Raw genomic sequence first — 24,065 nt, 5'->3', positions numbered from 1 at the left:
AAAACATACACAAAGTGGAGCTGAAAACTCTTTATTTCAATTTTGACTGACTATTACAAAACCATTTTCTCCGTTCTATCTCGAGGAAACGACTAACTATTGAAGTCTCAACGCTTAGTGAGTTTATTGTCTTGTTTCACGCGCCGTTAGTCAGTTAGTTATGCGAGTTAACAAGCCCACCGTTGCATACAAATTAGTTCAGTTCTGTAGTAAAAACCCAAAGGGAGAACCTTGACGTATTATTATAATAATATCATAGGTGACGAACTACTCCTTAATTTTGGCGCGAAATTTCAGCGTTAATTTGTAATTTCACATGTGAAATTACAAAATTGCCATGGCAACACTTCCGTACGTCTCAGTGTCAAGATGGCGACGAAGTTTTAAAACGCCGTGAATGAAGATGTCAGGGCACAAAAAAGACGCTTTAGAAAACCTGACCACACAAGAGAACATCAAGAAGAATTCTAACAGGTATTTTGCCGAAAAAGTCTGAAGACTTCTGAACTTTATAACCCAAATTTAAGGTCTAAACATTTGAGAGATTGAAGTTCTATATCGATACGATCCAGGATAAACATGTCAAAAATCCAAGATTGCTAACGTAATTTGTCACCCATGAGATTAACAGGTAATCAAATGGTATACTCGTGAAATTGGGGAATAATTTCAGTTGCGTTTTGTCCAAATCCTAATAATTTCCCGAGCCTTTTTTCCCTCGCCTAAAGGCTCGGGAAATTATTAGGATTTGAACAAAACGCGCGTGAAATTATTCCCTAATTTCACTCGTCACCATTTGATTACACATACAAACGCAAAACAATTAAAAACTTAACAAGGATCAATTAAAACACGCGACTAATAGCAGTAAAACCAGACACGTTTCTTAACACACGAGAAATCAACTTTATGACCCTTTAATAATTACAAAAAGATAAAATACTCTGTGATTTTAAAATATCTATTCAGTAGACCAAAAAGGGCAATCTATCTTTTTTTACACTGTTTCCCTCTTTAATTTTTTCATACACTCCTCCACAATTTTATTATTTTCTCCCCTCCTACTCCACCTCCTCATTTTTTAAATATATTTTTCCCTTCAACACCACCACCACCACATTCCCATTGTTTTCTCTCCACCACCACATTTCTATTGTTTCCCTCCACCACCACCACCACCACATTTCTATTGTATTCACTCCTCCTATTGTTTTCCTACCAACAATATTGGTTCTTTGAGTTGGGCTTTTTTGGCCTGAGTTTGGCCTTTTAGGCCTGATTTTGGCTATTTTGGCCTGAGGTTGGCCTTTTTGGCCTGTCTGGTAGGAAAACAATAGGAGGAGTGAAAGCAACATAAATGTGGTAGTGGTAGTGGTGGAGGAGGGAAACAATAGAAATTTGGTAGTGGTGGTGGGGGGAAAAAAAATATAAAAAATGAGGAGGTGTAGTAGGAGGAGGGAAAATAATAAAACAGTCGAGGAGGAGGAGGGAATAAGAAAAATTGAGGAGGAAAACGTAGTGTAAAAGAGATAGATTGCCCTTTTTGGTCCTGGGTCCGAGTTTGGGACCGAATGAGGGGTTGGACCCGAGTCACACGCGTGGGATCGCGGTTGGAGGTGTGTCATGTGATCACAGGGTCCAGAGGAATAAGTGTGAATAAGTGAATTACTTATTTAAAGTCTCACCTAGAAAAATGTCTGTACCTGTCGCTTAGCACGATTAATTAGCCCAATGGGATCTTAATGAATTTCCTGTAAACGAATTCTTCCTTTATTATCTGACCCAGATCGACTTTCGCCATTTTGAAAATCAATAACCGCAAGCCATATCCTCGCTGGCGCACGGCACGTCGCCCGAAGGGTGACCGAAGACCGTCGCCCGAAGGGCGACCGAGGCACGAATGCGAGCCCTCAGTCTCTTGGTTTGCGGTCTATAGAATGTGTAACGAAATTGTAACGCGATCAAAATAACCCATTTTTCAGAGGTTTTCGACGGGTTTTGATGTTCTAACGACAAACACATCTCCTCTGGACCCGGTGATGTGATCAAGAATCGCGCGTGATTCGCATACTTAAGGTTGAGGTTCGTGTTATAGTGTGCCGGAGTCAGGGTTTTTCTTCGTGCTATAGTCGGTTGAGGGTTCATCTGCTAATCGGAACAAAAACAGTAACCTATGTTCGGAAACTCATTAAATAGTAGTGATGGTAGAACGGGTTTATATTTGTCAACAAAACGTCCATAGCAGTTATCTGGGACAAACATACATCAGTCATCCTTTTCGAACAACGCATGGGCACGACCAATTCAGAATTAATTTCACTTAGGAAAATTAGTGTAAAATTCTCGTTAGTATTCCCGCTTGTCACGCTTGAGACCTATTCCACACCAAGGAGAGCAATTTTGAAACAACAACACTTATTCATGCTGAAAAAGTATATTTTCAAATCAAAAGTGGTTTACACAGCAACGCAAGAAAGCAATCCACTCTAGCAAGCAAAAATCACTCAGGCAAAACATGCTAATTCCTTCGACTTAACAATCATGTTTCTTTGATTTTAAACAATGCAAAAGTAATGAATCCTATTTATAATCCAAAGCAAGGAGGCAAAGTCTTTTTTTTCACTCGAAAAAAAAAAATCTTCTCAAACGCTCTGATCAAAAACAAATAAACAACTTACTTTTCGGAGTGATAGTTTGTTTAGATATCAATTTTACCGTCCTAAACAGAGTGGTAAAAAGCTAATAAACGTTGCCGACGCAGTTTTTACCGTCAAAGCGGTGAAGTAGCGATGAAGTATTTTTACCTTGGCGCACCGACTTCATGGTTCGCGCGGCTGTTTCTTTTACCACCATGTACCGCATCAGGAGCCGATTACTTGGAGCCTCCATCTCCCATATAAGCCCTTGGAGTCAACCCTTTCCGACGAAAAATTATTTATAGAAACACATTTCGCGGAATGTTTTTCACGCCTTCTCAGTAATATCCAATCAGAGCAGAGCTATGATCATACGTCACACGCTGAGTCACAGAAGCGGGATTTGAATTGCTGCCAACAATGGCGGTAGCCAGCGTGGAAGAGTTATCTGGTGATAGTTCTGATCTTCTATCGGGTTAAAAATACCCGCTTAAGACCTAATAACAAAAAGAAAAAGGTGATACACTCATGCGACGTCTTCAAGTTTACTTGTAATCTTGACAGTTGGCTGCATATCATAAGTTTTATCACGAACAACCCCCTCGAAAGCGGGTAATTAAATATTGAAAAATCAAGCTCTTTAGTTACTTTACTTTACTGGTTAACTCACTTATGCAATGCTTTGGAGCTTTTTACTAATTCCACAAAGGACCACACTGCATCATCCCACAGTTAATTTTGAAGTAAAAAGTATGTTGTTCCAACTGTGTTACAGATTGAACACGGACAGCATCTTCAGCTTGCGCGGCGGCTGTAATTGTGCGAGATCTGAGGTCGCGAATTATTAACGGACTTTTATAAGCCAAATTAATGTGGCTGTGGATGAAAATGGCTTTTAATAACATACAATCTCAACGGCAAATATTTCATGTGGACATATCTAACAAAACAAACGAGATGTTCAACAGGAATGAAATCGAATTAAAAGCGAAATTAACTGTTGTGTACCTAACATGCTGAGGGTTTCATTCACACAATACAACAACTCTCGATACAGAATCTACTGAGCCTGGTGTTTTTCTCTTGCTACTAAGAAACTAAGTAACATGTAAACAAGGAAAATAACAGGCAGTCATAAAATTGAAAAAGGAGCGAGCCGATGGGGCTAGATTAAAAATCCTTGAATGAAAGAAAGGTTCTCAAAGGTTTCACAGCGGAAGTTATATGTTTCGGCATGTCACGTCCTCCTGTATATTTTTTTTGCGGTTATTTGAGGTGTACAAGTATATGCTGCGGCCATGAAATCTTGTAGCATCTTGCGAAATAGTGTGATTGCCACCAAACAGTGTTTAATTTCTTCCTGAGTTTGATAATTCTGCACTCAAAGGGTTTTTGTAGCTTTCATGTCTTGTGGCAACTAAATAATAACTTATATAGCACCATCAAAATGAATAAAAATCCGGACAACATAAACCGATACCTTTCTTCACTTCGACGTTTTGCTTCTTTAAATGAAATCCTTCAAAATCATAAAAAAACATCTTGATTTTCGCTGTCCTAGGTTGCGGTAGATAAGGCACAGAAGACATGACAGTTTCTACTTACAAAGACCGCGGAAGGCGCAAAATTGCCTCCTATTTGCCGGTTCCATACAGAGCTTACCGTAAGCGCTCCAATTCCCTTTTAAAAAGTCTGGCTCTCCAACAAAGAGTTTCACTTTTTAGTTCTTTGAAAAGCTCCTTTTAAATAAGGGCGATAGAATACAACATTACGAGCAAAATTGAAACATCCGAACAGTGTTACAAAAGAAAACACGATCTTGTGAGTTGATTACATATTATTTATATTAACTCGAAACCAGCTTTCCTCGGTTGTAAAGGAAGGAACGGAAGCAGGAGCTACGGTGATGGAACAAGGAGTAAACTTGTTGGCCAATTTCCCTCTTTCGTCGCCATTTTTTTCTCACTACAGAAATATGCGGACGTCCTCGAAAACAATTAATTAAAATTAATTTCGCGGGAAAGCCTGTTCTAAAAATAATTCTTTATCGGAAAGGGTTGACTCAAGGGTACAGCACGTATGGAGGCTCCAAGTAATCAGCTCCTGACAGCATGCAAATGAAACACTATAAAAAGAGACCAAGAGCATCTCAACTCCTCAGATGTTCATCAAGAAGTCGCCCTTCAAGAAGTCGAGCGAGATCTACCCGGCAATAGTTCGGTGGATTCTACACCCGTAGAATCCAAGTAGCCCCTCGTTGGAAAAGTACAGTTGGATAGAAATTTCCTGGCAGGAGTCCATAATAAACATTTGAAGCATTCACGAGAACTCCTGTTGAGAAAGTGTATAGCTGAACAGAATCGCCTGATCGAAATGCTCGCCTTGCTGTTAAAGTAAATTAACAGCTCTTTTTAGGAGCTACCTAAGGTTCCTTTAGGAACCACCAACTATGGTTAAAGTTAAAAACCAAAAAGCTGGTTCTATATTTTCAACCGTTCATTCTCTTCCTTTAGTTTAGCCACTTGATCAATTGGTAAGGGATAACGATTATTTTCTTCTCCACAGTCTGTGTCCTGAAAAATATTTTTGGAATCACGACACCTCATACCGGAAACATTTGCTGTATTACAGCGATCAGGAACATAACTCAATCCGTCTCCTTTCGTATAAGCTTCATGCATTGCTTCTTTACAATACTCACAGAGAACATATATCCAATATCTGTTCCATACGTTTCTGCCATACGATTCATTCTTTTCTGGCTTCGTTGACATGTTCTTTCTTTTACTTCAAGGCTTCTAGTAAAGCCTGTATTGTTTGTTCGTAGATTTTATATCACCTTGTAAATATTCCACCTTTTTATAAAGATCATTTGCTTCAATACAATGATAACAACCATCCATACGTGACAACGCATAACTCACGCTTTTGTAGCGCGAAGTCAACTGTTCCTCCGCACCTTTTTCTTGGCTGTCTTTTAATCTCTTTAATTCTTCATTAATTTTTTGCTCAGCATCTTTTTTCCACTATCGTAACAAGTTCAATTTTTTTTAAAGTGAAGAGCTTTCTGTCCCCAGTACTCTGTTTTAGATGATTCTGCCACAAGTTTTACATCAGAACAGCTTTGATTTCCCTTTCAGTAGACGTGTCAAGGACTGCCATTTTGATGTCTTCGTGTCCAAAACGATAAAGAACGGTAGTCGTTGTTTCAGCCATAGTAAATAATGGGCTCGCCTTGGCTTTTATCATAAAAGGACAAGTTTGGGACGTTATGCATGACGTCATAAGGCAGGTTTGGGCAAGTAGAGTAGGCATGACGTCATAGGGTAAACAAGTAAAGCAGGTGTAACTGGTTTTATACACAATACGGCACCGCTATAAAAATCGCGACGTTACCGTAGAGTATCAAAACATCAAGATGGTTGAAAAACGTGACATCTCTGAGAAGACAGAAGCAGCTAAGAAAAAGAAGAAAGAAGACTTGGAAATGGAAGAAGCATTGAAACACATAATTCAAGCAGCACGAATCGTGGTTGAGGCTACTAAACAGAGAAGACCATTGATCAAGGGTTTCAGACAAAGCCTCTCCCCAGTCCTTCTCCCACAGAACCACCGATTCCAGCAGATCCAGCAGAAGCCTATTCACTCCTTGTCTGCCATTTCATTTGCAAGATTCCTTGAAGTTCAAACGTACAGAGAATTTAATAGGGTATTTTTATTGCCCTCAGTCAACCTGTCAAGCAGCTAAGGAAAAAGAAGAAAGATGGCTTGGAAATGGAAGAAGCATTGAACCACATGATTCAAGCAGCACGAACCATGGTTGAGGCTATCGATCAAGGGATTCAGACTGAGCCTCTCCCCAGTCCTTCTCCCACAGAACCACCTACTCCAGCAGAACCAGCAGAAGCCTGTTCACTCCTTGTCTGCCCATTTCACCCGCAAGAGACCTTGAAGTTCGAACGTAAAGAGAATTTAAAAGAGTATTTTTACTGCCCTCAGTCAACCTGTCACATCTTTGCTGAGGAAGGAAGCATATTAGAAACACTCCAATTCTGTAATAATTACACTCACCCAGAAGTACAAGGCCAATGGGACCAGTTGAAAGATGTGGCTGGCACCCAAACCGTCCTGAGAATGAGCCGTACTGCCAAAAACAAGAACAGAGTGCTTCTCACCTCACGAGATGGAAACAGTCGATTTTTCCAATGGGTGGACAGCCCTCTTCATCCTAAAGACAAAGAATTATTACAACCTATCTCCATGAGTTCTAAAGAACCGAAGACAGTTCCTGCTGTGGCGAGTGGTTTATTCTGTTTCCCGCCCATTAAAGAATTCAAAGTACCCTCACGAGAAGAAGGATTCGTGGTTGTAGAGAATTGTATAAATTCAATCTGTAGTCCAGATCATTTCCAAGGGTTTAGATTTCAAGAATGCATGCGTCCCGCTTATGAGCATTACAAAAGTCTCGGTAGAACTCCTGAAGCCTACCAAGCCTTAAAGGGGTATTATATGAAGTATGCACAGGAATGCGGTCAGTTTGCGGAAGCCTACAGACACCTGAAACGTCTGATTGACCATTTCTTACTGGGAACAGAAGTCCAACCTACTTCCAGCCGTTGTTCTTTTTACAGAACAGTAGAAGAACAAGCCACGGATAATGAAGCTCAAACCCTTTTTTTTGGTGATTTTGGAGAAGAAACGCGCCGACAGCAATGCATACAATTAGTAGGGAATTGTGATAAACTTAGCAGTTTATTCTAGACGTAACTAATGTAAACCTGCACGTTTTTAATACATTGAAAGTGATAAAATACAACGATGTCAGAGCTTAAAATAAAAAAAAACGGTTTGTTATAAATACAGGAGGGTTGTTTTTGATCCGTAATATACACATTTTAAATCAATATGAGGTCTTATATTCTTTAGGGAATCTTTACATGGATAGCTCAAGATGAAGGATTAAAGATACCTCCTGTACGTTGTTGCTCCATACAACTATTTCAAGCCACGGGTGTATCAAGTACGGGACAATTTATCGTGTATATCGATTGGTTGAGGAGGAGTTATGGGTATCAAGCAGGCTATCTATGGTTTTTGATTCTACAACATTCTTTTCCCGACCAGATCCCTGTCATTGTATCACACCTTGAAATCAAGTCAACAGAAGTACGAAAACCCGAAACAAGCAGGAAGTCTGGGTGGGGTTCGACCATTTGCGAAAGCCAACAAACTCTCCACCCGAGAAGCGCAGCAACTATTGCAGTCACTACCGAGTTATACGTTGCATAAGCCTCGCCGCCTTCATTATCCTACGGAACCAGTGATGGTGTTCTCTATCAATCAGCAGTGTGTTTTTGATTTAATGGAAGTGGGAAGAAGTCACCAAAGCTTTTACTAAGGCATTAAAACAGAGTGGACAAATTCCTTTGACGATCCAAAGCGACGATGGCCATGAGTTCAAAAACGCAACATTTAGAGCCTTGTTGAAAAACATCAGATTTATTTATTTTCTACCAAAGGAGACACCAAAGCCGCTGTCGTGGAACGGTGCAATCGTACATTTAAACAACGCTTATACCGCTATCTCACCGCCGCTAATACATTGCATTATTTAGACGTTTTACCGGCTCTTGTAAAAGGCTATAACTCTACCACTCATCGAAGTATTAAAATGTCGCCCAAAGATGTGAATGCTAAGAATGAACGACAAGTGTGGTTGAATTTGTATCGAAAACGGATCAAGGCCAAGCGACAAAAATCTCTCTTTTAAGTGGAGGATCGTGTGCGATTGAGTGAAAAACAAAAAGTGTTTGATAAATCCTATTTGCCACAATGAACCGAGGAAGTCCTTTTAGTTAGTCAAGTGATTCCTGGGGTGGTCAATACCTAAGAGATTACAGAATGGAACGGGACCCCTATTGAAGGTAGTTTTTACAAACAAGAATTACAGAAAGTGAATGTAGACGATCAATTATTCCGGGCTGAAAAAGTCTTGGCGCGAAAAGGCAATCAACTCAAAGTGCGCTGGAAGGGATTTAGTCGGGATTACGATTCATTGATTCGAAATAAGATCTTGTATAAATAAAAGTGACTCAGTTGAATAAAAGATCATTTTTAATATCAAAATGTTACGTGTTATGTTAGAAAGTAGTACGACTCCTGAATCTCCCGATAACAAGAAACCATTTTAAAGTAGACGTTTTCCAGCCCCCCTACAGTTAGAGAACGGAACGTGGGAAATATCCTTGCATTCTATCCCTTTCCCAAACCCTCATGATAGAGACACCTCCAGATTGCACAACGATGATGTGACATGGCCGTTTCAATTCACAGGGTGTAGTCGACCGCTCGAAGACAATCAGGTATTATAATGGGAAGGTTATATCCCGAATCAAGAAGCCCGTATCGCAACCAGTGGCATTCATTTAATGACAATCTTAAAACATCGTATCGATAGCGAACAACATTTAGTGACTCAACACTTTGCTCTTTCAAGTGGGGGTAGACAATATTATTTTTTCCCAAGTGATAATATTACTGCCGGATGGAATAGGGATGAACTTATACTCCACTGTAAAAGCTATAACCAAATACCGGCTTGTGGATTAGAATTTCGTATTGAAAAAAAAATTTGCTGTTAAAATGGGGTAGTTTGAAATAAAACATAACACATACAGACCAGTGGAACCAAACTTTTATTTTCGTTTACCTTATGAAAATACCGCTAATCAATATAACGGAGTTCAACGGACAGAATTTGGAGGACAACAAGTCTACAAAGTGTTGGGCAATTATATCTATCTTTCCCTTACCATGGAAGGGGTTTTTCGAAATTTAGATGCCTGTTTCAAAGAGCCGTGTCCCAAGTCTCTACGGTCTCTTTAGTCCACTCTGGTTTACTACAAAGTCAAATAATGGGAGAGCAGCAAACCAACTTGTTGAGAGAAGTGTATTGTGAAAGAACCCATGAAGGTATCATGTATTTTCAACCAACGCATTTGCAATGGGTACCGTGTCGGAATCATTTTGTGGAAACGACTGAAATTGAAATCGCTAAAAACGGTGGTGAATTTCTTCAATTGGATGCGGGTAAAACCATTGCGAATCTCGTGTTCATAAAAGTTTAAATAGAAGGACCCTCAACAATCAACACCTCATTTTTACAAACATGCAGCGTGTCGTACTAGTGAGTGATAAAACGCCTGAATATCCTGACAATTAAAACTATTCTTTTAAAGTACGCCTACCTACCCCCTTACATCTGGCTGGGCATGGTTGGGAAGTGGCGCTTTACTCGCTTAGTATGCCTACGACTAGTCATAGACATAATGCTCTATTGAGCACAAGTCAAAAACCTATAGTCTTTGAATTTTGTATCCACGAAGTTGGGAGCAATATTCAATTAGGATGTCAAGGGTTTATGACACCTCAGAGTTTATTAGAGGTCAGCAATGGTATGTTCATGATGAAAAATTTAAAACAGCATTTCGATAGCAGTGTGCAAACTGCTATTCAAACACAACTCGCTCCCTATTATGGACAAGATGCAAAGCGCGTCAGGCACCGCTCACTGGGAAGGGCATGATTTTGTGGTAGAAAACAAAGCCCTATAGGATATCAAGAATTGTCCTATCCGATTTAATATTGCCATTGATTTGGCCCTGAACATGAAATGGGTAATGAAAGTGGGGGATAAATATTACCCAAACCCGACCAATTTAAACTTTCGTTTACCCCACGATAATAGTAGCAAACGTTTTAATGCTATTACCAGGACGGAGTTTTATAGTAATAACAAAGATCTAATTCAAGTCAGTTCACATCAATGGCCTCAAATTTCCTTGATAGTAGATTGGGTGTTTTGTAATTTGGATCCCTGTTTTGAGGAAGCAGTGACTCGTCCCTTGTCCATTATATTAATGTATTCCGACTAGGTTCAGAGCCAGATCTTTTAGCGGAAGCCCATTGTAATAGACAGCAACAAGGCAGCCTATATTATGAACCCAAACACATTCAGTGGGTTCCTTGCCGATTGCAATATTATCTGGAAACAATTGAAACACATTTACGAGAAAATGACGGTTCTATGGAGGAGTTGGATCAAGGAAAAACATTCCTGACCGTCTTGTTTAGACAGGTATAAAAGTTGACCTTGATCACAAGATTCCAAACGTTCCGTAACATAAGTTTCATACGCACTCACCGATGCGCGGCGGACGTCTACGGAGGTACCACACGCCAGCTATGTGTGGTCGTGGATTAAAAGAACATGTGATTTCTGAAGTCGGGCCGATCGTTATAGAATCCACTCAAAGTTATGTGCAAATTGATCTACGCCTGAAAACCGCCGCCACTACACCTGGACTTTCTGATGGAGATGATGCTGCCTCTGATAACACAGCAACGAAATATGTCTACCATGTCAATAATTTGTCTCATTCTATCTTTAAAAACATCACCATGGCCTTGAATGGGCGACAAATTAATCCAAATTAATACCCTCCTTAACCAGAACAAGTGGTACAGATGATAAAATTACCAACACTGGATACAAGCATGCAGATTCCTTTGCTCTGGAAGAAGCCACCAAAAATTTAACGGCAATAAAATTGTACTCTTGATGATTCCGTATTATCTAGCGATGTTATATACAGGAAATTGTTAGCACCTGGAGTCAAGCAAGGATTGAAATTTTATTTAAACAGTCCTAATTTCTTCCCGTTGGGAGCCAATATTGCTGCTAAAAAACAAACCACTCTTACCAATGATGATATCAGCGTGAGTCTCTATTTGTCCAGACCTATTCTAAACCCTACCCTCTACAACAGTTTGGCCAAATATCGTGTGAAAGGCAAATGGATCAAGTATTTGGGCACGACCAGTGAAAGCAGAACGTTTACCTTCCCAGGAAACACCACCAGATGAGAGGAGGGGGGGGGGGGGGGGGGTTGGTTCTTTCAGAGGCGTTTAATGGGGATCTAGGGTATTACCCCATCTGTTTAAAAAAATTGGAATGACTCGAATGAAGCAAATGATTGGAGAAAGACCTTATTCTACCCTAGAATTAAATGGAACAGATGAAGCCAAGGATTATGCAGGCTATCATTGCATGCTCATAACTCTCGCCAAAACTATTAAAGGAGGTAGCACCATGATTAAATCTTCAGATAGAGGTCAGGGAAGATATTCTACACTTTACTTCTGGAACAACGTCCCCTCAGGCGATGACGACTCATCCCTAAGAAACCCCCCTCTGACAGGTGATGTAAGAATTGAAATTGAGTTTGCGGCTGCTGTCAACCAGAATTTAACAGTCATTGTCTTTGGAGAGTTTGAACAAGTGATTGAAGTGGATTATCGCGGAGGTGTGATTTAAACAATGGATATTGTTCCGTTATCCACCCAAACATTACTGGATTTAGCGCGTCAAGATCCTTGTTTAAAAAGATTCTTTGGAGGTGTCTATGCCTCCGATGAATTGCCTAAACCTAGAGGTCAAAAAGTGCCTATTTTGAATACAGATCCTCAAAGTGAATCAGGGAAGCATTGGTTAGGACTATGGTGGGAGAATCAAGTGTGTGAAATCATGGATAGTTATGGGTTACCGGTCAGCGTGTATGAAGCGAGAGACTTGCAGGCATGGATTGCTAAAAAAACTTTGATTGGAAACAATCAACCTATTCAAGCCATGAACTGTGCGGCCTGTGGGGATTATGCTTTGCTTTATTTAAAAGCCAAAGCCAGAGGATTGTCATTACAAGATTTTTTAGAACAATTTTCTTCTCATGATTTTGTAAGCAATGATCATAAAATAGGTTTGTTACTAGAAAACATTGTTGTAAGACCTGGGTGTCAAATATGTCAAAATAAAAAAAGGTAATCTTCCGTTTGTGTATATAAGTCGTTGTCTTTACACCTTCCCTTTTCATTTTATCATGTGCACACTTACGGTTCAAAAATCCATCCAATTGTTAAAAGAAATGGAATATTGGGCTTTAGTCATAAATCCTCAGGATTGTTTTGGGGATACCTGGGGTTATCATCATTATGAACAATTGAGACAATATGCTGAACAGTTGTATTGGACAGGGTTCATACATATTTATTTCACACTTGTCCCGAAAGCCATATAAGAGATCGTGTTAGTGAAAGTTTTATCAAGGAGGTTCCTAACCTATGGGGGCTCATTTGTGTATGTACTAAAACCAACTAACATTATGATACGAACCCCTACTCGAATTCCGAAAACGGGCGCCTCCGGTTCGGGCAAAATTTATTTTACGCAACATTTATTACGTCAACTTCAACGAGTCTGCCCCCTAATCAACGTTATTGTTATGGCTCGTATCAGCCTTTGTTTGATGAGATGAAAAAACAAGATGGGGTTCATTTTCGTGAAGGGGTGGCTACGTTAGACGATCTTAAAACGTGGTTTACGCCTACGCAAAGGGGTCTGTTAGTGATCGATGATTTGATGCGTCCTTGCGGGAATGATGAGTTGGTAGTGGATATTTTTTTACTAAACATTCACATCATTCAAACATTACGGTCTGTTATTTGATCCAAGATCTTTTTCCGGCCGGTAAATATGCTAAAACCATGAATCGAAATACCCCTTATATGGCAGTCTTTAAAAATCCACGAGACAAAACAGGTATAAGAACGGTCTTACTGCAAGCATTTCCCAGTTTTTGGCAAGAAGCGTTGACGTTGTTTCAAGAAGCGACACAGCAACCTTTTGGTTATTTCTGGCTTGATTTGCATCCAGCCTTGGACGATCGCTATCGGTTGTGGACCAATAATATCTTAGACAAGGATTTTCCCGCCATTGTTTATGAACAAATACATGTCTGCATTACATGTCTCTTCATTGAATGGAACTATTCGCACAATCCAAGCCCCTAAAGAGATGTTGTTTGAATTGGAAAAGTAGTTTCTTTATTACCATCGTCAATATTGGTGTCGCAAACATTATCAACATTTTAAGAAAATCAACGCCTGTTTTAATGGAATGGCTTTGTTACTAACCTTGTGTGGTGTGATTACTAGCAATAATTTAGCGTTGAGTTGGTTGGTGACATTGCTGACAACCCTTGGAGTAAAACTGTGAAAGGTTTGAACCCAGGAGTCATTTCAAAAGGTTGAGTTTGATCGTCCGGGTGAACGTAGTCCTGAATAGGACTGTTGTTGTTGACAGTGACTGTCAACAACAACTGAATTGACAGGATTTTGAATGAAACAACAAACCGTGGAAGATCTAATCACGGATTTTGCGCCTTGTAAGAGGACGAGGTTTCGCTACCGCTGCAACTATGGCGACTGCGTTACCCGTGATCTTGAAAGGAGTTCGGTTAGGTCTCAAACATGCACCTAAAGTGGTAGCGTGTGTAAAACTTGCGAAAAAAGTAAAGAGAAAACAACAAAAGGGAGGAGCATTGAATCGACGTTAGCCTCGGACTGTCGATAAAATTTTAGAAGGCGCCGCCATGTTTTTAAGCGTACCGTCTCCCTCCTTTGCAAAATTAGACGTTTTATTAGGAAAAAAAAGCTATAAAAGGGATCCGAGATAATGTCCGCCACTATAAACGTTAAACATGCATCCACCTCAGAGACAACGTCCTTTTCTACAAAGTTTACGCGAAAAAAATGATCATCTTAGACAAGAACGCTTACAACATGCAAATGCAGATCAAATTAATGCATTTAGTGTACTAGCGTTAAATCTGCTAAAAGGCAACATCCCTATGCGTCACTATACCAAAAAGCAGTTACAACCTTTTGCCACTATATTACACACGTTGGGTAAACGGAGTCAATAAAAGCTCGTCGCACTCTCTTGATGAATCAAATAGGTCGTGGCTTCTGGGCAGGACTGAAAACCACATGTATAACATGTGTCAAACAATAGAGTCCATATTATATGTCGTCAACATTTTATTGAAAAAAGACGGAGACATGTTTCCAGATACAAACGATGGAGCAAGAAATTCAAATTATTTTGACTGTGTTGAAACGGTTATTGATGGTGCTAACTATAGAATGTCAGCGCTGTTGCATATTCAACCATGTTTTAACATCACTAGCTCGTATTCAAAACACCGCGCAAACTTTGGAAGCGCATGTATGGAACATTGTCACAGTGTGTTGAACAAGATTGGACTTGCCCGCGATGACGTAATAGATTTTCCAAACGTATATTAACCCGTTCATGAAAGCCAAAGCAAACAAAGTGGTGGATAAAATGCCGAGGGGTCAAAACAACGGAAGTGGAGGAATAAGGGATGGCTAATCTCATCAAATTGTTACAGGAATCAAACGCTCAAGTTAACGCACAAAGAGTCTTGATTGCCTGTCAGGAAAAACCCACTAACACATCACAGCAACAATTGATTGACATGACAAAGCAACACGACCTCTTTCGCAATAAAATGCTGTGTTCTAGCTGTCGTAATTATTTGTCCTTACCGTACTGGATTGAAACAACATGAGTTTTGAAAAAAAGTGTTTGGTCAGCCCGTCCGAGTTGGACGCTCTGATTCAAAAACATGAACAATCCTTATCGGAGAACAATATCATTACGAAAGTAGCCCAGGAAGTGGCCAAGCGTGAAGCGATCCTTAATTACCTGATGGTTTAAAAGCGACGATGGTAGGTGATTTACGTCAAAAAGTAGGTACTTGGACACAAAAAGCGCGTTACCTCTCAGTTTGTAGGAGAATCAAGTCAATGATTTAAGTTCAATTTAGTTAAAAAATTAGTCAAGAAAGAACCTGTTACTCCTAGTTCCGTTGCGTCATCCCTGCCGCTATCGCCTATCACGCCACCATCCTCTGTGGTTAAACCAAGTACGTCTTCTCTCAAAAAACCTATTAACTCAAGCTCACACTGGCAAGCATTCATTTCACACCTGCCTCCACTGTGACCGGTAAAAAACGCGTATTGCCTTCAGTTCCATCCTCCAAGAAAATAAAAGCAGCTTATATTTGGGAACCTTGGAACAACACCCCATTGAAACGCATATTGAATTATGACGAGCAAACGAAAAGTACACGCAAGACGCGGGCGACGAAAAAACCGTATCACACGACAGCGCGGTAGAGGATTGGATATTCAGAAACTTTTAGCTAAAACGGGCAGAGAGTTTCATTTGTCAGGCGGATATCAATTCGTGGGGCCTGGTACTCAACTGCAAAAAAGACTGGCTTTAGGATCCCAGTACAATTGGGGAGTATTTTGGATTGGCCAAATGAACCATTCTCCCTCCCACAGAATTGTATCATCCTGTGTTACCTTATCGCGAACAAGGTAAACTGACCTTCCCGCTCTGCCGGCGTGCAAGAAGAAATGGCGAAACCGCTCAACGAGAAACTAGCGGCGTGCCATCACACGGAAGCTTATTATGCAAATGAGGGGATCCTGCTCGAAGCAGACAAGATGGAATACAATCTTAGATTAAGAAGTGTGGTGAAGATTTCTTTGAACAACATGTGGGGGGAAGTTGGGATAAGCCCTGAACAAGACCCGAATCAAAGATTTCACCGAATACCGCAAGCTGACGGAGTTTTTGGACTCGGATGAAATCGATGTCGGATCGATTAATGTGGTGACGGACGATGTGGTGGAAGTCTACTTCAAGAAAACAGACGGAGATGATTTGCCAGCGGTGTATGTCAATATTTTCGTGGCTTGTTTCACCACCTGGTGGGCGCGATTACATCTCTATGAAGCCTTAGAATTATCGCAAGAACGCTGTCTGTATTTTGACACGGACTCAGTTATGTTTGTCAGCGAACCGGGTCAACCCAATCCTCAGCTCGGTCAATCCTCGGGAGAATAGGCAGTAGGAAGTAGGCTCGATGGAGATGACTACATTGCAGAATTGTCTCCGGAGGGCCCAAGAATTATGGGTACACGACTAAAAAAGGGAAGTTTGTGGTAAAGTGCGCGGATTTTTATGAACAGTGAAGGACACGAACAGTTAAATTATGACGTAATGAAGAAGAACTTGTTGGCAGAAGTGCGACACCCACTGGAACAGCCGCGTGAAACCCAAGTGGTGAAAACCTATCAGATTGAACGAGATGCGAAGCGCTACGAGCTGTACACGTTTCCTCAGTACAAAAATTATAGATTGGTCTTTAATAAGCGCATGGTAGACCCGAAGACGTTCAAGACGTATCCGTATGGCTATTTTGATTCAGATCAATGAGCATTATTGCCTTTGCTTTTACTTGAGTAAACATGTTTGAGAATATACTTTATTCGACTGAAAAATGACTTTGCTTCCTTGCTTTGGATTATAAATTTATAGATAGGATTGATTACTTTTTCATTGTTTAAATTCAAAGACACTTGTTTGGTAAGTCGAGGAAATTAGCATGTTTTACCTGAGTGATTTTTTGCTTGCTAAAGTGAACAGCTTGCGCTAAAGTAAAGCTTTGCTGGAGAATATACTTTGTCAGCGTGAATAAGTGTTGTCGTTTCAAAATTGCTCTCCTTGGTGTGGAAAAGGTCTCAAGCGTGACAAGCGGGAATACTAACGAGAATTTTATACTAATTTTCCTAAGTGAAATTAATTCAGAATTAGTCGTGCGCATGCGTTGTTCGAAAAGGATGACTGTTTATGTTTGTTCCACATTTCTGCTATGGACGATTTGTTGACTAATATAAACCTGTTCTACCCTCACTAACTATTGAATGACTTTTCGAACATAGGTTTCCGTTTTTGTTCCAATTAGCACACGAACCCTCACCCGACTTTAGCTTGAAGAAAAACCCTAACTCACACTATAACACGAACCTTAATATTAAGTATGCGAATCGCACGAGATTCTTGATCACGTGACACACCTCCGCACGCGATCCCACGCGTATGATTCGGGTCCAGGCTCCACTCACTCTGGTCCAAACCCTCACTCGGTCCCAAACTCGGACCCAGGACCGCTCGGACAAAACTGTAAGAATCCGCGCATACCCTACATACATATACATCAATATCGGGGATGGAGGTATAATTCGCACTGTTACCGTCAAAACCAGTAAAATATGCATTCAAAGTCCCATATTATCCGGCTGATATTTACATTTTTACGTGAATTAATATATGGTGAAATGGTACCCCAAAATTTCCTCTGATTTCATTGCGTTTCTTTGCATAATTTAGTGAAACGCTTTTTCACGGCCTTATAGTGCTGAACCTGAAACTGGGAATTGGAATATGTTCGATCAATCTTGGTCTCTTGAATTGTTAATACATCGAACACTCGCTGATCGAGCCATTCCTTAACCTCTACAAATTTGCTTTGCAGACTGTTTATATTGTAAGAAGCGATGATAAATTCCTTGCGATACTCCTTCCTCAAAAATTAAAATTCTTCCCGCTCATCCGCCACTTGTTCTGATACTTCAGAAACAGCAGCCAGTTTTAAAATTTCCGCCTGCGAAGAGTTCAATGATGCGGAGTGAAATGGAAGTATAAAGCAAGCATAAATTTCAAATAACATGATTGACAGGTCCAACTTTTGTTACCAGAAACCATGAGCAAATGTTTCTTGACTGTAATTCCACCACATTTATTGTGAAATTTGAATTTGAGTCGACAATTGCTCTTTTGCCGTGTACAGAGGGGTTCTTCACAGGTCCTGGGTTCGGATGAATACAGTCGAGTGGAATTTCACATGGATTACAACCAGCATCTCGGTTTGGACGGTAATGGATTACACAACTAAAAAACTTTTTTCTCAGCCTACAGGTGGCTGTTATATTGCAATTTCTTGTTCCGGTTGAACACCTAACCTCGCATACGAGAAAGAAAAGGACAAAAAGCCGGAGCGACCAAATGAGGCGACCGGCCGCCATGATAGTTTATAGTTCTACTATTAAAGGGTCATAAAGTTGATTTCTCGTGTCTTAAGAAACGTGTCTGGTTTTATTGCTAGCAATTATTAGTCGTTTGTTTTAATTGATCTTCGTTAAGTTATTAATTGTTCTTTGTTTTTATAGTAATACGTCAAGGTCCTCACTTGGGGTTTTTACCTATACCTATACCTAAATCCGGTTAAGTTTGCTGAAGCATAACTACTCCCGGAATTATCGGATTTTCCGTACAAATGGTCTGAGCGCTCCTCGTGTTCTTCCTGACAAGAAGATTTTAGAAGTAATTGTTAATTCCGTCCTACAAGACCGACCCATCAAAATCATCCTCAGTGAAGTGATTCATATCAATAAAGTATCATGCACTTACCCATATTGTATCTTCAGAGTCCAGCACCAGAGTGTAATTATCCAGAATATCAGTTCGATTGTTTATTATATCAATGGCCATTTTCATCGCTGTAAAATGTCCGTATCTGTCATCTCTTAGGAATGGAACAAACGCTCCAATGTGAATACGTCTTTTTTCCTGCACAGGAAGAGTAGAACTATGATTCTGTGGACAAGAATGCATCTCAGTGACATTAAAGCATGCTTTTTCATTCTCATGTTGAGAACAGTTGTCGAATTTCCACGCATCCTGTACGCCATTTTCCTTTACTGTTTTATTCCAGCAGCGGAAGCCACTTGAGTTTACGGTCTTTTCACAGCAGAACTGTGTATTCGTTCCAATGTATAAACGACAAAATACAGTTTGAACCAAAATTGCGAAACATGTTAGACCAACAGAGACCCTTGTTAACTTCTTGAACTTCATCCCTGGAGAATGAAAAAGGAACCCAAACGTGAAAAAAATTGGGAGGCAAAAATCTGGCATTCTATAATGCAAAGACCATTTAAGATGTGCCCTTTTAAAATCAAACACGACAAGCCCTTCTGTACTTTAATACTCAGAAAAAAACGACCTTTTCACTTTGTTAGGATCCAATATAAGAAACCCTTTCACCTGGTTCATTTCTATCGTGATGTTTTTTAAACCTTTCATTGAATTTGTTTACTTCCGTTAAAAAAAAAAATGGAAAAAAAGTGGGAGAAAGAAAAAATCTGATTTTATATTTTTATGCTCTTTACCCCTGCAAATAAAATTGGGTAGTGTATCTGTCGATGTTTTATTTTCCAACTACGATAAGGTCACCCCTTTGTGAGATTTAACTCCTAGGACGCGGCGCATAAAAACGTTACAGACGTAGCACAGAAAAAACGTACGAGAAAAAACTCATGAAAAGTATTTCGTTTGCTATTTTTTACATTCATATTTACGCCAACTATCATAAGATTTAACCAGGCCTAACAGCGAAGCTCCCTTGAAATACTAACTTTCACTTCGAACAAAAAACTTTAAAACAAGCGCAAATCTTACTGTTACTTCTATTCTAAATTTTGATATACGGGCACATTTTCCATACTACAGGAATCAGAATAGGAAATAACTTACTTGTTTTTTTTTGGCAATCAAAGGAACTCAAGAATTTGCGATCCTTAACGAACAGCTTAATCGACAACGTGACTTCTCTCCTTTATTTGATAAACTTTTGCTTCGCGTAAAAAACACACGAAGAAGATGGGACAGTCTCATAACTGCTCTAAATATACTGACAATAATACTACGTATACACAACCTAGATGCTAAGACGTTTTCTGTTGGGGTGTCCCCGTTATAGTGAACTAGATTATCGTTCAGATTAATCAACTTTTTCATTAACAGTCAATCCTGGCCACTAGAGTGGACTGAATGCAGTATCGTGACCCCTGTTTTAAGAAAGATGCTGATACAAACAAAGCTAACTATCGTCCCATATTAATTTTACTGCTATGTTCAAAGTGTCCGAGAGAATTATGTATAAATGATAAAGTACACTATGGCATTCTAAGTCATCTTTCGTTGAATACTTCAGCATTTTTAAAGCACCATTCTTGCTGTTCTGCTCTCATGAAAATATCTGAGGACTGGAGGAGATTTCTAGACAACAGGGAAGCGGCTGCTGCAGTTGCCATAGGTCTTAGCAAAGCATTTGACTCAATCGATCAAATTCTACTGCTGGCTTAACTTAATGCATGTTTTCTCCTCATGAGCCTTGCAGTTGATTTCCTCTTTCCTGACGGTCGTAAACAGAAATTAAAGTTCAAGGGACATGTTCTAGTTATAGAGACAATAAAGTGGGTGTAGCTCAGGGTTCCTTTATTGGGCCTCTTCTGTTTAACATTTTAATTAACGATTTTAAAATTTTCGTTCCTCATATGTCTTTATTAAGACTCTACTCAGATGATACAACAGGATATCACTCTGATACCTCCCCTGCTGTACTGCAGTTTGTTGTAAACTCTGAGCTTAGCTTATTGTCATTCTGGTTTGATCAGAATCGTTTCCTCGTTGTTAATAATGACAAGACCCAGGCAGGCGCTGACCTTGGGGCCATGCTTGTACAACAACGACATTGTTGTAAACGGTGTTAAAGTAGAGACTCAAGAATCCATTGAAATTCTTGGTGTTACTCTGGATAAAAACTTTTAAGGATTATATATCAGGGCAACTCAAGGAAGCTTACACTAAATCTGCAGCACCAAGTCGCATCAGGCTTTCTGTCTAGCCTCCCCGCAGACGTCCTTTGGGGTTCGTTCGTCACGCATTTAATATTTCTCCCCCACGAACCCCAAAGGACGTCTGCGGGGAGGAGAGCTTCTTGTCCCAATTTATCTTGATTTATATCTTACCTGAAAGACTGGCAAAAGATTTGTAGGGTAAATGAAGTTTCATCCATAATAATAATAATAACTTTATTTATATAGCGCTCATATCCTGAGCTCACGGGGCTTTACAATGTAAAAAAGGGGAAAATGAAATACTTAAAAACATATCACAAGCATGAAATCTATTTACAATCATTATATTACAGGTCTTAAAATCGTAAAGTTTGCAAAAATAATGACCCACTCTCTAAAAGTTGCCTAAAAAGATATGTTTTCAATTCTCTCTTAAAACCAGTTAAAGATGGTGGCTTACGCAAATCTAATGGTAGTGAATTCCACAGTTTAGGGGCACACACTGAGAAAGCCTTGTCCCCATAAGTTTTCGTGATTGATCGAGGTTGGTCTAACAGCTGCTTAGATGCGGACCGCAAAGGGGCACCACGGGGCTTCATATTAAGTCCGCTTTTGTCTCTTATTTACATTTGGAAACGCTGGCTTGTCGTCTACGTGTGGACGAACGAAAACGGAGATTTTCGAATACGATAATGTCATACATCATATACGACTAGCACTAGGCCTAGTCAAGCGTCGAATTTCACATGTGCCGAACTTATTCCTATTTTAGTCGACCAAAATAGTTAAATACGGCATTTGATTCAAACGTCGAATTTAACTCTCTGAACTCTGTCGAGTCTAACTCTGTTCGTTGTCAATATTCCCAGTAATGTAATAAAAATTTACTAAAATTCATGCTTTAAGTTCGGCTCATGTGAAATGCGACGTTTGAATCAAAAGTCGAACCTAAGTCGAATCTTCGACAGTTTCAGTCGCAGATACGGCAAACGCCGCATTTAATTTAATTGATTCAAACGTCGCAATTCACATGCAGTTAACTCTCGCGTTAAGTCCGGCACATGTGAAATTCGACGTTTGAACTGGGCCTTTCACATGCTCTGTGATTCCATCGTTTTAGCGTTGTCATGTTGACGGGCGAAGAAGATTCTAATACGCTACCTGTGGATGCGTATTATCTCGAATACGGAGGTAAATTAAAAATCTCCGTTTTCAAAAGATCCGGATACGTGCACGTGTGGACGGGGCCTAAGATTTCATTTTTTCTCATGGTCATACCATCATTATATTCCTGATTTCAAGGTTTTGCGAATATTTTGTCACATTTAGGGGAGAGCATCAATCAGCGACAAAATTAGTTGAGACACTTCACCCTAAAGGGCTTTCCAGAGGGGAAAATAAAGCTTTTCCTCCCTCATCCCCTCCATGCAATGTTTTGCCGCTGTTCGAGCTACCTGCAGAAAACAACAAAAACAAAACCTTTTGAATGAAGGGGAGTTGGAGGGGTGTGGATTCTTTTGTTCTCTGTAGTTACCCTATTGAGTACAACAATTTTATCGCCGATTGATTATTTCCCTTCACAGTGTTGCAAGTTGTGTTCAAAAATGTACTTGAAACCAGCAACAGGGTTGTATTTGATTCATTGTCCCACATATACTGTTTTTCAGAAGTTGACTGGAGTCTGTGTAGACCGATTCTTAGACGTCCGAGAGAAGTGAAGGGACCGCGAACGACCTCGGGCGTTTCTCATTCGTGTGTCAGCGAATGATTCCTGATTTGTTTCGCGCTCTGTACTTTTGAAGATCTTCGCATTTTTATTAAGGTCGTTTCCCTCGTTATTTTCGGGAAGTTTTTTCTAAATTCTTTTATCTAAAGCCTACAGTTTTCATCCTAAAACAAGATAATTTCTTTTTTGAATGATCACGGTTGGTACTCTCGAACTGTTTTTGCTTCGTGGACTTTCAGTGTCTCTGCTTGTATTATAGGAGAGTATTCAGTTCGCTTTGAGACATTTTAAAAATGTTGAAAAGTAAACATTCCGTGTTGCGCATTAAACCCATTACCTGACATAAATGAAAAAATACGTGATCTGCCGGCCAAAGGCATTTTACTTATAAACGACAACAAGCATCAAGCTATTCCATCGTTTCTCATTTTAAGCAACTATTGAAACATTTTTTTGTTTGAATCTTAAATTTTCGTTGCTTTTACGTAATTTATAGCTCGGTAACGTCCGTATCAACTGGAGCACCACTTTTAGGGGTTGGCTAAATTTATATACTAGCCATTTTGATTCTTTAATGTAACTGTGTTACTGTAGACTCGACACAGCAATAAACTTTCAGTATTCTTTGCTTTCTTTATTGTTACGGTCTGCGAGTAAAAAGAAAATTGTTATCGCAAACTTAGCTGGTTAAAGCTAGACTTAGCAGGATAAATTATGCAAGTTAAGTTGAAGATATTCTTCTTGTTCTTTCTTTCTAGCTTTTTTCCGGTAAAATAATATAATTATTTGTTTTTATTTAACAAATAATTATACAAATAATTATATAATTTTACCGGAAAAAAAGCTAGAAAGAAAGAACAAGAAGCATATCTTCAACTTGATATGCATAATTTAACCAAAATATGTGTTCTACTCATGTATTGACCATTTTCACGCTAACCATAATACAGTGATACACCTACACTCTTTTTTTCTATAAGAATATATTTTATAAAAATATCGTGGCTGAAATTTGCAAAATTTTAAGAATATTTTAAGAATAAACCCGAGGCTGAGATTTCGAAAAGAATGATTATTTTGAGGGATGAAAATCTGAAAAATATGTTTTTAACTTAACCGTATCAAATTATTGCTTCCTCTCATATGGCAAAACTACCCAAGAAAACGAAGAAACCTGCATTAGTTATAGCTAAATGTTCAGTGCTAATGACAGTTCAATAAACGGTACA

General features: G+C 39.6%; 1 protein-coding gene across 1 annotated transcript in view; it reads right to left on the bottom strand.

The window, feature by feature from the left end:
• Positions 1–21,319, bottom strand: part of LOC140927031 (gamma-aminobutyric acid type B receptor subunit 2-like) — a 32,548-nt gene extending 11,229 nt beyond the window's left edge. Inside the window, exons 1-2 of the mRNA XM_073376695.1 lie at positions 21,282–21,319; positions 18,880–19,328 (exon numbers count right to left, since the gene is read on the bottom strand). Of these exons, the coding sequence (XP_073232796.1) occupies positions 18,880–19,326 (447 nt within the window). The 5' untranslated portion in view covers positions 19,327–19,328; positions 21,282–21,319. The remainder of the gene's footprint in view (positions 1–18,879; positions 19,329–21,281) is intronic.
• Positions 21,320–24,065: the final 2,746 nt, after the last annotated feature.

Source organism: Porites lutea, chromosome 2 (assembly GCF_958299795.1).
Source record: "Porites lutea chromosome 2, jaPorLute2.1, whole genome shotgun sequence".
NCBI lineage: Eukaryota > Metazoa > Cnidaria > Anthozoa > Scleractinia > Poritidae > Porites > Porites lutea.
Note: the sequence above shows the minus strand (reverse complement) of the source record. Positions and strands in the feature narration are given on the sequence as shown.